Here is a 15,643-nt window from a genome sequence, read left to right as displayed (position 1 = left end):
CTGTTTACTAGCTCTATGGTCTGGTAAACTGTTAGCAGCTCTCAAGGACTGAGGTTGGCTACCCCTGAGCTAGCCTCAACCACTATGCACTGTGGATAAGCAGCTTTATGCACAGACGCTGCTCCAGTTCCTTTGTCTTGCAACTGTGTTTTGTGACTATGTAGCAACCTCAACAGTTTCACGATATTCTACTAAACTAATACCAGTGCCGGCACAGCCTCTGTGCTCTGTCAATTGATTGGCAGCCTTTTGTTTTAAGGACACTAAACCAAGACAGCTGGTTTCTACCTGCGGCACAGACATACGTAGTACTGGGTCTTCCCCATAATACCTCTTTTCCACCTAAATTTCCGGGTCTGACCCGGAGTTGGAACAGAGTTCCTATCCGGATCAGACCTGGAATTTAGCCGGCGCCGACTCCGGATATTCCCAAGTTGGCACCGCTCACACCGGCTTCGGGTCTGCATAGACCCGACTTTCCCAGCGTGAAAGTGGACACTTGGAGATGATGTCATCTCCAAACGCCACTGAAGCTGGACCAATCGGCCGGCTTGCAGCGCACTCCAAGTCATCGTGACCTGGAGTGCGCTGTTCTCACAGCAGGGTTTCACGGGCTATGCCCGTGTTAAACCCTGCTATTTACCTGGGTTGGATTGCCGGGTCACTCAACCCGAAGATCCAACTCTCTCCCCTTTTACACCAGGGAGCTGTCCGGGTTAACCCTGCAATAACCTGGGTTTTAGCTCCGGTGTAAAAGGGGTATAAGTGTGAAAGGGGTAGCCCAGCTTCAACCCATGCTCAGTGTCCAGGGTCCGAGCTGGGTTGAAGTTAGGAATTTTTGTCTGAAAGTGGTATTAATTAAACTCCAAGAGGCTGTTTAATAGACTTTGGGGTACATTTACTAAAGTGAAAGTTTTTAGAAGTGAGTTTATAAAGTGATGTTGCCCATAGCAACCAATCATATTCTAGCTATTATCTTCTAGAAGGTGCTAGTTAAATGTTAAGTAGAACTTGATTGATTGCTATGGACAACATCAGTTCTAAAACTCACTTCTAAAAACTCTCACTTTAGTAAATGTACTCCTTCCAGTGCATAGAATTCGCGGTCTGCTCTTATTAATTTATTATAATATCTGGTACCCAGAGTTATGCTGATTTTTTTGTAACTTATACCCCTTTTACACTGGAGCTAAAACCCGGGTTATTGCAGGGTTAACCTGGGCAGCTCCTTGGTGTAAAAGGGGTGAGGGTTGGATCGCTGGGTCAGTGCCCCGGCAATCCAACCCAGGTAAATAGCAGGGTTTAACATGGGAGTAACCCGTGAAACCCTGTGTGTGTACGGCGCACTCCTTGATGACCTGCAGTGCGCCGCAAGCCGGCTGATTGGTCCGGCTTCAGTGGCGCTTGGAGATGACGTAATCTCCAAGCGTCCACTTTCACGCCTGAAAAGCCGGGTCTATGCAGACCCGACTGTGGTGTGAGCGGCGCCGACTTGGTCCCAAGTCAGCGCCAGCTAAATTCCGGGTCTGATCCGGATAGGAACCCTGTTCCAACTCCGGGTCAGACCCGGAATTTTGATGGCAAAGGGGTAATAGTATATGTAATTTTAATTGGAATAATTTGTATCTGTCTTTATTGAGGTTTTCATACAAAGTATATACAGATGAGACCACATACATCTAGCCTCCTTGTGAGATAAACAGCCCTTCTAGTCGCGCCATGCCTTGGTAGCGCAGAGCATCTTTCGTGCGACTTTTTACCTACAAATGCATCTTAGTCACATAGTGATGCAAATAGTTACAACAAGCAGTTTCTGCTGATTAAAATGATATGCAGTATGCCTATATTCTCTGTGCAACAGCATGTGTAACTGCATGTGAAACACTACATTACAGTGTCAGCGGCTGTTACACTGCAACATAGCATTTTGCATGCATATATATCATTTTAATCAGCAGAAGCTGCTTGTGCTTACTATTCACATCACTGTGTGAATAAGATGCATATGAAGGTAAAAAATTGCACGAAAGATGCTCGGCGCTACCGAGTCATATGGAGCTCCCGCATTATGTGTGGTGCGACTTATAGCGCACGAAGGATAGATGTATGTGGGCACATCTGTAGTTACTGTATACTGTAATTCTTTTCTTATTTTTTTTTTAAGTGAAGTAGGCAACTGCCTCTTTATTCATTGCCCCAGATCCATACCTTATTGCATACTTGACAACTCTCCCTCATTGTCAGGGAGACTCCCTGAAATAGTAGCAATCTCCCTGTCTCCCTGAAGAATCTAGCAATCTCCCTCATTTCATCCTTACCCCCATTATGAAGCTGTTATATGAAATAAAGAAGATGTATACATTCCAATGGGATCAATAGTGTCATTTCCTTGCATTGGTTATTATAAGGCACAATGATCCCTATGAATTTCTGAAAAGTATTAGTGTGTTTTCATCAACAAATAGATCTTACTAACTGCTTTTGGGCTGGTTACATTTGGATGAAAGTCAGGTTGAGGACACGTCTCTCGGATTTATCAGTACACGCCCACTGTAACAAGCATACATAGGTGCTGCTCTCACAATCTTCCTGAAATGCTTTTACTAAAGTAGGCAAGTATGCCTTTTTGTCAAAAAAACTCCATAGGGCTTATTTTCGGGGTAGGGCTTATTTTAATTAACATTGACAGCAATTTCAATAATTCAATACAATTCTTTACTTAACTTTATTTTTTTTCCTCTTTTTCTCTCCTCTCCTCCGAGGCGCTGCTGTAAATGACGCTGCCATGCACGCCAGGTGCCACTCGCACACTGTGAGAGAGTGAGACGCTGCAGCTGTGATTGGATGCCACTGTTAAATCTTTAACAGCGGCATCCATTTCATGCGGGGGGTGAAGCTGGGGGCATTTTAGTGTAGCGCAGACAGGGACCGGACAAAATGAGGATTTTGTTAGGTCTTATTTTTGGGGTAGGGCTTATTTTGGACCGTTTTCCAAAAGTAAGGGTAGGGCTTATTTTCAGGGTAGGTCTTATTATTGGGGAAACACAGTATTTATCCTTTAAAATGTGCACTAATGCAAAACAGCTGTAGAAAACATTTTTGCGAGATCAGCGTATGCACTTCAATTGCTTATTCTGCTGCTTTGTTATTGAATGATTTTCACGTAACCATATCTTTGGCTTGATTGTGGCCTTGTTTTTGGAGTCTTCTACTAGTTGTTCAGTCATTAATTAAAATATGAGCGCTAGGTAAATAAATCAATAAATAGATAAATAGTGGCACCTGTAAATAAAAATATTAGTATAATGTGTTTATAGCTCCTTTTGGAGATTTTTGTGTGAGGTGAGGTCCACTCAGTGGTCCCTATAGCTGCAATGATGCCAGCCCTATCTGTCCCTACCTTGTCCCTCCAGCGGGCGTTCCTTATGGTATAAGTCCAGATGGTGATCGCTGGAACCAAGTCTGGTCTGGACTCCTGCTCTCCACGTGCCGCTGGCGGGTGATGACATCAGCGGGATTCGCAAGCGGATGCGGACGGCTTGCTTGCCGGGAGACCTTGATACTGGATGCCTAACACCTACTGCCACCAACGCGTTTCATGCCCTCAAGCACTTTTTCAAGGATGGCATTGCTGTCCATACTGTTGGTTTAAATACCTAAAAAACGTTATTGATCTTTCATAAAAAACCGGAAGTGATCACCGGAAATGGTTAAAAAAGAGCGGTACCCATGTGTTGCTCTCTATTTTATAAATTTATATACATAAGGTGCCACATAATAAATTATATAAAAATATGAATATATATATGTTAAATGTATCTTAAAATGTATTTTTTAAAAATAAATTAAAATTACTATATATTTAAAATTCAGTCTAAAAGGTTTATTTTATAAAAAATTATAAAAATGCATTTAGTTCAATATCTATATTCAAACCAAATGGTTGCAAGGTTTTGAGATCATATATCCATTTTATTTCCATTCTTTTAAGGCTATTTACAATATTACCACCTCTCCAATCTCTATGAAGCTTTTGTATTGATGTGAACTTCAAACCTACTGGATTTTTTTTATGTATTTCTGCAAAATGTTTTGATACGCTATGGGATTGCAGACCTCTTTATATTGTAAAGATGTTCTGCCAATGTTATTTTCATTTTTCTTTTAGTTTGGCCTACATATTGTAACCCACAGGGGCATTTCAGTAGGTAAATCAATTCTTCGGTTTCACATGAAATAAAATCTTTTCTTTTATACTCTTTTCCAGTTATATTTGACTTGAATTCACATTTAGGCTTTGTTGTTGCCAATTTTTGGTTTTTACATGCCGCACATTTCAAACAATAATGATGTCCTTTCGTTGGACATAAGGCTTCCTTATTCAAAACAACATAGCTTTTTACCAATTCCTGTCTCATATTTCTAGCTTTACGATATATTATTCGTGGATTTTCTGAGATATGGGGATTTAAGTCAGCATCCAACCTCAAAATATGCCAGTGTTTTTTTACAATCTCTTCTATGGAGTTGGTATTGTTATTAAACTGTGGTATGAAAGAAAGATCTCTTTCTTCAATCATGTTTTTATTTTTGTAGATAATGAGGTCTTTTCTTTCAAGTTGTTCTACTTTTCCTAATTGGATATCCAGATCTTTAGATTTGTAGCCTTTATTAATGAATTCCATCTTCAATTTCTCACTTTGTTGATAATATTCCGAATTCTCAGTGCAGTTGCATTTTATTCTTCTGAATTGTCCTCCAGGTATATTCCGGATCCAATTCCTGTGATGGTTACTTGATGTTGGTAAGGCATTATTCCCGTTAACTTTTTTAAAATATGTTCGTGAGTGTATTTTATTCTCTCTAATGTAAATTTCCAAGTCCAGAAACATGACCCTCTATTTACTTGTGGTAGTTGTGAATTCCAGATTGACGTCATTTTCATTAATATACTTAATGAAGATATGTAATTATTCATTTGAACCACTCCATATAAAGAAAATGTCGTCGATGTATCTTTTCCAACAAATTATATTGTCCTTATATTCATTATTTTCCCATATGTGGTCATTTTCCCATTTTCAGACAAACAAATTTGCATAACTCGGTGCAAAGGAAGTTCCCATCGCAGTCCCCTGTTTCTGTAGATAGAACTTTCCATTGTACCAGAAGTAGTTATGTGTTAAAATGAAATCGATGTTTTCCATGATGAAATTTATTTGTTCGTTCTTGATTCTGCCATTGTGGAGAGAAAATGTCTGGTACTTTCACATCCATTGGTGTGTGAAATACATGTATATAATGATTTCACATCACTTGTCCCCAAAGTATAATTCTCCTTCCAAGTCATGTTCTCTAATACCTGTAATATATTAATAGTGTCTTTAAGATGACTTATTTGTTGTGATACCAAGTCTTGGAGAAAGAAGTCGATATATTTAGATAAATTGCTTGTAATAGATTTTATTCCCAATATAATGGGACAACCAGGGGGATTCTCTAGGTCCTTATGTACTTTTAGTAGGAAGTAGAAGGTCAGCATTTTTGGATATTTTTCCCAGACATAGTCAAATTCTTTTTTCTTAATAATTCCCATCTCAAGACCTTCATTTAAGATTACTTCTAATTCTTTTGCAAATTTGATTGTTGGGTCCTTAGGTAGTAACTCATAAGTCTCTGTATCACCTAATAATCTTTCAGCTTCCTGTTCATACTTCTCTACATCCATCAACACAATTCCTCCTCCTTTGTCGGCTGGTTTTATAACAATCGACTCATCTTTCTTTAATTCTTTCAGGCTTCTGTTTTCTTCAGCAGTTAGTAGGTAATATTGTAAATAGCCTTAAAAGAATGTAAACAAAATGGGTATATGATCTCAAAACCTTGCAACCATTTGGTTTGAATATAGATATTGAACTAAATGCATTTTTATAATTTTTTATAAAATAAACCTTTTAGACTGAATTTTAAACATATAGTTATTTTAATTTATTTTAAAAAAATAAATTTGAAGACACATTTAACATATATATATTCATATTTTTATATCATTTAATATGCGGCACCTTATGTATATAAATTTTGTAAAATGAAAATGGAGAGCAACACATGGGTACCGCTCTTTTTTAACCATTTCCGGTGATCACTTACTTTTTTTAATGAAAGATCAATAAAGTTTTTTAGGTATTTAAACCAACAGTATGGACAGCAATGCCATCCTTGAAAAAGTGCTTGAGGGCATGAAATGCATTGGAGGCAGTAGGTGTTAGGCATCCAGTATCAAGGTCTCCCGGCAAGCAAGCCGTCCGCATCCGCTTGCAAATCCCACTGATGTCATCACCCGCGCCCGCATCCGGCCAGACGCCAGCGGCACATGGAGAGCAGGAGTCCAGGCCAGACTCGGCTCCAGCGATCACCATCACCATCTGGACTTATACCATAAGGAACGCCTGCTGGAGGGACAAGGTAGGGAGAGATAGGGCTGGCATCATTGCGGCTATTGGGACCATTGAGTGGACCTCACTTCACACAAAAATCTCCAAAAGGAGCTATAAACACATTATACTAATATTTGTATTTACAGGTGCCACTATTTATCTATTTATTGATTTATTTACCTAGCGCTCATATTTTAATTAATTCTATGTTCGTGCATTAATGAGCTGCTGAAAAACACAGCGCAGATATATACAATATATATATTTTTATAGTTGTACAGTCATAGCTGTAGGAATTTCCCGCAAACTGTGAAGCGGACCATACACAGTGTGATTTTCAGTTGGTAAGATGTGTAGTACGATTGTACTTGAAATTCCTACCTTGAAATTCTCTCTACGATGAACACAATTGGTGTACGATTCGACATAAGATCATACAATCTGATGCGTTGTTTCCGATTTCAAATCGTAAACAATGCATTGTTTATTGCTAAACACCTCACAATACATCTTCTGGAATTTGAATAGGGGAGGGTTTAGCTAGGGGGTATAAAAGGCGTTATCCATTTTTGATCTGTGCACACTCTGCTCAGTGACTAGTGAGGCTTGATTTTATACCCTGCTGAATGCTGTACTTTGCTAGTGTGTATTTCTTTGTTTGAAGGCTTGCCTTTTACAAAGTGTGTGTATTTTCTTTCTGATGGATTCCTATCACCATAGGCTCCTGCTAGACTATGGCTATCTGAGGCTGAAAGGTGAGGAGGAGGATGCGGTCTTGCTGGACCAAGGAGTGGCTGACCAGGAGGGAGAGCCGCTCCCATATGCCAGGGTACAATTAAACATTGGTGGCACAGTGGTCTAAGCAATAGTGTGCCAGGGGAAATAAACATTGGTGGCACAGTGGCTACAGGGTAGCCTGTATAGTACATAAATACTCACTTGCCAAGGTTCACGATGCTGCTAGCTGTTCTCCGTTGTGTCGTCTCTCAATCTCAAAATGGAGAAGGGGAGTGGCCAGGGATTTTGCAAGACCGCGTACATCGTACATCAGATCGTAAATACACAAAAACTACTGCGATGTGTGTCACATCATACACAACAGGTCGTAATCTTACAGTTTTCCCATAAGATGTACGATGCAGATCTATGACGACGGGGACGTGCATCATAATTGTAAATGGCCAAAAAAGACACACGATATGCACAATTGATCGTTACAATCGATCTAAATCGTCCACATTGTGTAAAAAATTGCACCATGTATGGGCCGCTTAAGAGTATATTAGTTAGTACATTTAAGGTTGCTGTAGCATTTTGTATACAGCTCTACTGTAGATTTTTTTTTTTTTTTGGTGCTTGCTTTGATCTTGCCTAGGTCTTAAGCTACCTACATATTATACAATAAGTGGGCCGATTTCACAATAATCAGGTGATCACCCTCATTTATTGTATTAATGATTGTTTCAGCGTTTTGCCAATAAAATGGTTAGAAAACATCCACAAAAGCATTCCTTTGATTATCCGATCTTTCGATCAAGACTGAAAATCTCAACCTCAATGTCCCAATATCGAGCAGTGTGTGTGCATTCTCAATGATCTGCCCATAGTTCCTTTGCTTTCTTCTGATTACCTCATCATAAATGAGGGCATACATATGCAAATTCACTGTGAAATTTGTCAGGTATGTAATTTAAATTGTATAGTGTGTTGCACAGATATCAGGACCGTGATTTTGCAAAAAAATCATCCCAATTATCGGTATGGTCAAAAAATAGATAGTGTGTATAGCTTTAAGGCTTGTATGTGGCTACCTTGTGTTTGCTGTTCTTGTCTTTGTCTTTGTCTGTGGCATAATGCATAATTCATAGTTGCCAACTCTCCCTCATTGTCAGGGAGACTCCCTGAAATAGCAGCAATCTCCCTGACTCTCTGAAGAGTCCAGCAATCTCCCTGATTGCACCTTGCACCCATTATGTAGCTGTTATACATAAAAAACATAGATATTTATATATATTCAAATTAGATCATTAGTATAATTTCCCTGCATTGTCTAAAAAGCATAATGATCCCTATGGCTACATGTATTTTCTGAAAAGTATCAGTGTGTTTTAATCAACAAATAGATCTTACTAACTGCTTTGAAGCTCATTTACATTTGCATGTAAATCAATTTGTGACACGCCTCGCAGATGTAGCAGTACACGCCCACTTTACCGCCGCACTCATAGGTGTTGCTTTCACAATCTCCCTGGAATGCTTTTTCAAAAGTAGGCAAGCATGGCATAATTATTTGTCTCTTTATTATGTGTGCCTTGTGTAGCCTGTCCCACTATTTATTCTATGTTTGCCATGTTGTTTACTGTTGCTACTTTCCCTTTTTTTCCTGTCACTCCCAGATTGCCTAGATGTAGTTCAGATTCTGCTTGTGTTTACCAAGTCCAAGGTGAACTGAGCTCTTGAGAATAGTTATGAGGGTACTATGAATACTTGCCTACTCTCCAGGGACTGGAGGGAGCCTCCCAAAAATTGGGTGCTGCTCCTGGCATATAAAGGGTGGAGTGGAGCCACGTTGAAATGATCATGCCAGCATGCCGCTGCTCTGCCCACATAAGCTGTACACATGCTCCCTGCTGCACTGACCTGGCAGCCCCCTCCCAGAGGGGGCTGCGAGACTGTCAGTAAGTATGGTACAATAGCTGCTATATATTGAAGAGCATTTTGAGTCTTGAAACTTGGGGACATATGTTTCAAGCAGCGAAAAGATTGAACAAGTGGAGAAGTTGCCCACAGCAACCAATAAGGTTTGAGGTAGCATTTATTAAGTGCATTCTATGAAATGATAGGTAGAAGTTGATTGGTTGTTATGGGCACTTCTCTTCTATTTTCACTGTTTGATACTTCTGCTCCTGGGTTCTCTTGGGTGTATACAGAATTTTTTCTTTCTGCCCCAGTCATGTCAATTTTTTTATTATGTAAATTTTTTTATTATGTGCCTTTGTTCTTTTTATGTATTTATTTATTTTATTTATTTATTAACAGTTTCTTATATAGCGCAGCATATTCCGTTGCGCTTTACAATTGGAAACATTGATAGAACAAAACAGGGTAATAACAGACAGACATAGAGGTAAGAGGGCCCTGCTTGTAAGCTTACAATCTATATGTATGCCATGGAGTGAGTGGCTACATGTTGAGTGAAACAGCTACTCAGTAAACCATTCCATGTTCTGGTCTACCAAGTAATTTAATTGACTGCAGCAGTCAGGCCCTTATGAAAGTTTATTTAATAAAAGTCCACAATGTTATTCTAAAAATATCCAGGTTATCAAACCATTTAACATAGTGTGAGTTCTATTTATTGCAATTATACACTAGTAAATGAAGAATATTCCACTAACACCTGTGAATAAGATTGAATAAGTAGAGGAACAAATTCTTACCCATTTCAGTTCAGTGAGTCAAAATTATTAAACAAATTGATGATTATGGGCTCTATTTATTAACGTTATTTTTACTAAAATAAAGTGAAAAAGGGTGTTTTCACACCCTTTTCACATTATTTTAGTTTCACCTGTAGTTATTACAGGGCAATTGGAGTAGAATTAGTAAAATTCTACTCCAACCCCCAGTATCACTAATTTTTAGTAAAGCAGATCGCATTTCCCATAATTGTAATGGGAAATGTGATCCGACCATAGTTACTAAAAATAAATTGTAAAAAAATACCGGGGGAAGCCCTGTGATAATAACGCCACCTGGAGGTGGCGTTATCCAGGGTCTCCCCCGGTTACCGGGCTCCCGCTCTGCTCTAACGGGGAGAGCAGAGCCGGGAGCCGGTACCAGTAATCAGCTGTGTGGTCTAAGCAGACCGCAAGCTGATTACTGTAAAAAAAAAGAAAAAAAAAATTAAACTTTTTTTTTTTACTTACCTGAATCCAGGGACCGGCTCCTCTCCGGTCAGCTGGTCTCCCATAGTACACTGGGGTCCGGTCATCAGGTGATCGGGCCCCAGTGCAGTATGGGAGATCACCTGACCGGGAAGCCCGGAGAAGATCACCGGAGGCCAGGAGGATGCAGGTAAGTGTAATGAAGGGGGGGTTGCGGGGGGGGGGTCGTGGGGGTCCGTGATCGCGGGGGCGGGGCTTAGCGCCGGGGGCGGGGCTTAGCGTTGGTGGGGGGGGTAGTAGCGGTGGTCGGTCGGCGCATGCGCGGGCTCTTAGTCGCAGTATTTTTTCCGAAAATACCGCGACTAGAGTGCGGATGGGATCCGCAGGTACAGAGCTTTATCGCAAGCTCTGTCCCTGCAAGGGATTTATAGTAAATCCCTGTGATATTGCCTGAATTCGCAGTGCGAATTCACTCGGTAATATCACACTACAATCCGCATTCAATATGCGGATTGTAGTAAATAGAGCCCATAGTACCTACATCCAACCAAATAATTTCACTAAAGTCGGCAAGTATGAGATTAGCTGACTAAAACATTATGTGCTGTGTCTGAATGACAAAGCCAGCAACTGTATCTTCTGATGCAGATTAACTGGCATTGGTAGTGAATATGCATCAGAGTAACCTGCAGTATGGGTTACCAGTGGCGTAACTATCGTATTTGGAGCCCAGGGCAAGTTAAAAATGGAGCCAAGTATGTGCGTGCACCGAAAAAGTGGGTGTGGCCACAAACCACAAGGGGCATGGCCACTGAAAATGCTTTGTAATATGTAAGCATTGTTTAAAGGAAAATAATATTACCCTTCCTGTCAAAGAAGGTACATATGCTAACTAAACGTAATTATTTGTATTTATTCAAGCTTATTGTACTTTAAAAATAACAAATATTTTCATCATTTTGTTTACAAAGGCTGGACACATCTGTGGAGATAATATGGATATAATTAATGGACAACCTACTGGCTCTGTGAGAATATCATTTGGCTTTATGTCTACGTATGAAGATGCTGAAGTGTTTTTACATTTTATAGTAGACACTTTCATAAAAAGTTCATCACAGTGTAACATACACAGGTTGGATATTGAAGAGTTCTCAAGAATTGGTTTCTCACAGACAAACAGCAATGAGGAAAAAAGCAATAGGAAAATCACAAGCGACGCTATTGTCACCCAGAGCCATATATTTTCCAGTTTTTCTAAAGTGGAAAGCTTTTGTTCATGCAAAGGGAGAGGCACCATGACAACAAATAACAAGGCAATCACACTCAGTCATATCTACCTTTATCCCATTAAATCATGTGCAGCCTTCCAGGTGAGACAATTTTTTTACAACTTTTAATTCCTTATATTTATAATTAAATCTTGTACAGTAATTTGTACCCATGTCCCACAAACAATTTACAGTGTTTGTTTACCTTGGCAGTGGCACCAAATGATGGTTCGCTGATTTTACATTCACTATAACACCATGAATTTCTGAAAAAAATATATAAATGTACTGTTTATAGAAAAATACTTATGACATGATATTAATTTCTAGTTTATTTACTTTTTATAATATACAGTATTCTCCCCTTATAATACATAACAATATAACTCAGGGGCCTATTCATCAACACTAAAATAACGTTTTTAAGGACATTTTCCTTAATTAACGTTATTTTAGTATTCATGAAGATACTTAACACAGGAGATATCACTGATATCTCCTGATTAAGTCCTCCTGCGTTAATTTCCACACTCCCCATACATTAGTATGGGGATATGGAAATTAGGCTATTCATCAAATTCCGAAAATTATGTATTTTCGGAATTTGATGGTGTTACCATACGCCACTGTGAGGTGACGTATAGTAGGTAACACTTACCTGCTTTCAGCTGGGCATGTCCCCGGGCGTCTACCTCCATCGCTCTGGACTCTCCTCTGGCTCTGTCTGCTATGCTGTCATGTGTTCTCCCCAGCAGAACACAATAAAGTTTAGAAAAAAAAAAAGTTTTTTTTTTTTTTCTGAACTACTGAGTTCTGCTGGGGAGAACACATGACAGCATAGCAGATGGAGCCTGAGGCTGCTGCGCGAGCAGGTAAGTTGGGGACGGGGGGAGGTGAGCAGTTGGGTGAGGGGGGGCAGATGAGCAGGAGGTAGAGGGGAGACACAAACAAAATTACCGCAGTTGTAGGTAGTGCTGCACATGCACTGGATTAACGAATGTAACAGCGCATGCGCAGCACGGATTCCAGCTACAGTTAGTTAGTGTAGAGAGGGAAAACTATTTCCTGAAAAGCTGTCATCGCAAAAATGACAGCTTTTCGAAATAGATAGTTATGGAGAGGAGGAATGCAGAATTCCTCCACTAACTACGTAAAACTCCATGCGAGTTCTAAACCTAATTACCTCCAGAGAAAGTTTAGGTATGATGAATAGGTCACACAATCTGCTAGCAATCTGCTAACATTTAAATAGAAACGACTGGTAACACTACTTTAGTAAATATTTTGTGAAACTTTATCTTGCATTAGAATTATTGCCCTTTTTTCTATTTTTGATTGTTAATTATTATCCCCATTTTATTGCATATTGCATCCAATATAATCATTTTAAGGATGATGAGAGATGGTGTGGGTACAGAGTACCTGACCCAGACCTATTTTGGGGCCTGGGCTTGCCAGGGAGATGTAAACATTCACTAAAGATGGCACTGTCACACACACCTCATCACATATCTCTACTTCATGGTAATGCACAGTTTCTGCAAAGGGCACACACCTACTCCAGTCTAGGCTGATGTGTGAGAAGGGCAGGGAGTGAGATAGGGAAGCAGGCAGGGAGATGTTGTGGGGGGTGAGAGAGGAGAGTGAGAAGTGCAGTGGGTAAGAGAGTAGCAGGGGCTAAAAGGGTAGCAGGGAGTGAGAGGTGTGTGTGTATGTGTGGGGGGGCAGAGATTTAAATCTCCATACCCCCACCTCTAAATTCCCACTTCAATCACTGCTTACACTGAAGTGCACCCTATGTTACCTGTGCCCCGCAGCTCCAAGTCTGGGAACTGTGGGAGGAGAGATGTCCTGACATCTCTCCTCCCACAGTTCCTAGGGTGAGTACTCGGAACTGCTTGGCAGGGGTGCTGTGAGGGGGAGAGCAGGTACTAATTACCCATGCCCATGCTTGCTAGAGGGGCCCGGGTCTGGCACCACCCCTCTCTCTCATCTCACAGCAGCCCAACACACCCTCACAGCACCTCCCTCCCCAGCATGCTGCAAAATTATTATTATTATTTTTTTTAACCTTAGGGGGAGTGACCACACCTCCCGCAATTAGGACACACACCCTTTACCCTGGCCCGGCGCGGCTCATGATGCCTCTGCTTCTAGAACTGGTGCACACTGCAGTAAGCAGTGCAGCATCCAGTAGAAATTGACACTGAGAGGTCCCCCACCAATGTCCAGCAAAGCAGAACCAGCAGACAAGACTAATTCTATAGACAAGACTAGTTCTTCAGCTAAGATTCTTAGCACTAAGCAAAGTCTCCTGGGAACAGATAATTGCTTGAAGGGCTTGACTTTTGTAATTTGTGGTAGTCCAATGAGAATGATGAAGCCAAGTTGTTAATAGATAATTATGGAGGCAAAGTTTTTGGGAAGATTTGCAGTAAAATCAATTATCTTATGGGCCGTTACGGTGGAAAATCCAGGCGAGTGAAAGCAAAGAGTTATGGGGTCAAAATTATTAATGAAGATGGCTTGTTTGAATTGATCAACATTTTATTCACCAGGGAATTCCTTCTTTTGCAAATCACCTCAGGAAGTAATATTCCAGCACCTACAGACTCTAAATTTGGATACACCGCTTTACTCCCTTCTCAAGAATGTATGGTACTAGATGAATCTGTCCAAGACCAAACTTGGTAAATCTCATACCGAGCTACATTTTTATTTTGGTCTCTCAAAGTTTCGAGTAGTTGAAGATATCTGACAGGCTCAATCAAGGTTTTAGAAGTTTTTTCAAGTTTTTCTAGTGTCTCAAGTTTCAAGTTTTTTGGAAGCTTTCTTGTATTTCTGGAAGGACATTTTTTTTGCACATTTTTGGGGTCCTGAGCCCACCTGGAAAGGGAGGGATACTGCCAGGATGCGTCCTGGGATCGGCCGCTACTCACCTTCACACTGGCGTCCTTGGGCTTAGGTGTTAAGTCACTGGGAGTGGAGATGAGTGGTGACTGAGTATTCTCCCCGGGGCCTACTAGGTCTTTTGCACGTGTTGCCTGGTTTCTGGGGTGCCGGGCATGGGTGCAGCCATGTTGGTCCATATCACCTGACTAGTCTCTCCCAATGGTAGTCCTGTGGTCACTGAGTTGATCCTCTGATCCAATGACCAGCTACCAGGGGGTATTTAAGTCTGACTCCAGAAACAGAAAACTGCTGTTCAACTTCGCTGTTCCAGTGACTGTATTTCTCACCAGTGTGGCTCTGTGCTTCAGAGTGTTGCTTCAGCTTACTCACAGTTCACCAGTATTTCCTGCATTAGCTTCCATGCTAATTTTCTGTCTGAGACTTGAGCTCTCGCTCAGTTTTCCAGTCTTTTATGTTACTTTTCCTGTGTATTTTGCAGTGTGCTTCTCAGCCTCTATTCCAGCTTTTCTGTGGTACTGAGATGTCAGGTTTCCTGCTAACTACTTCGCTTTCAGCTGGACCTCTACCAAATCCCAGTACATGCCTGTGTCCACCTTTTTCTGAGTTCCTCTGTGAAAATCTACGCCATGATCTCTACATTCTCAAGTTCATTTCCAGTGTTCAAGTATTCATTTAATTTCCAGTGTTCAAGTATTCTGTTAATTTCCAGTGTTCAAGTATTCCATTCATCACCAGTATTCAAGAATTTAGTTCATCACCAGTGTTCAAGTATTCAATTAATCACCAATGTTCAAGCATTCTCAAATTCATCAAGTATTCCATTCATCATCAGTGTTCAAGTATTCCATTCATTTCCAGTGTTCAAGTATTTAGTTCATCACCAGTGTTCAAGTTTTAAGTTCTTCACCAGTGTTCAAGTATTCAGTTCATCACCAGTGTTCAAGTATTTAGTTTATCACTAGTGTTCAAGTATTTCATTCATCACCAGTGTTTGGTGTATTCCATTCTTCACCAGTGTTCAAGTATTCCGTTCATCACCAGTGTTCAAGTATTTAGTTTATCACCAGTGTTCAAGTAATTAGTTTATCACTAGTGTTAAAGTATTTCATTCATCACCAGTGTTTGGTGTATTCCA

General features: G+C 40.5%; 1 protein-coding gene across 2 annotated transcripts in view; it reads left to right on the top strand.

Moving 5' to 3' along the window:
* The window catches only part of MOCOS (molybdenum cofactor sulfurase), an 805,385-nt gene that overhangs the window by 453,184 nt on the left and 336,558 nt on the right, over window positions 1–15,643 (top strand). For both annotated transcript variants that reach the window (XM_088473622.1, XM_088473620.1), the window contains exon 8: window positions 11,296–11,697. In XM_088473622.1, coding sequence (XP_088329748.1) covers window positions 11,296–11,697 — 402 coding nt within the window. The remainder of the gene's footprint in view (window positions 1–11,295; window positions 11,698–15,643) is intronic.

Source organism: Taudactylus pleione, unplaced genomic scaffold (assembly GCF_031769625.1).
Source record: "Taudactylus pleione unplaced genomic scaffold, aTauple2 ptg000137l, whole genome shotgun sequence".
NCBI lineage: Eukaryota > Metazoa > Chordata > Amphibia > Anura > Myobatrachidae > Taudactylus > Taudactylus pleione.
Note: the sequence above shows the minus strand (reverse complement) of the source record. Positions and strands in the feature narration are given on the sequence as shown.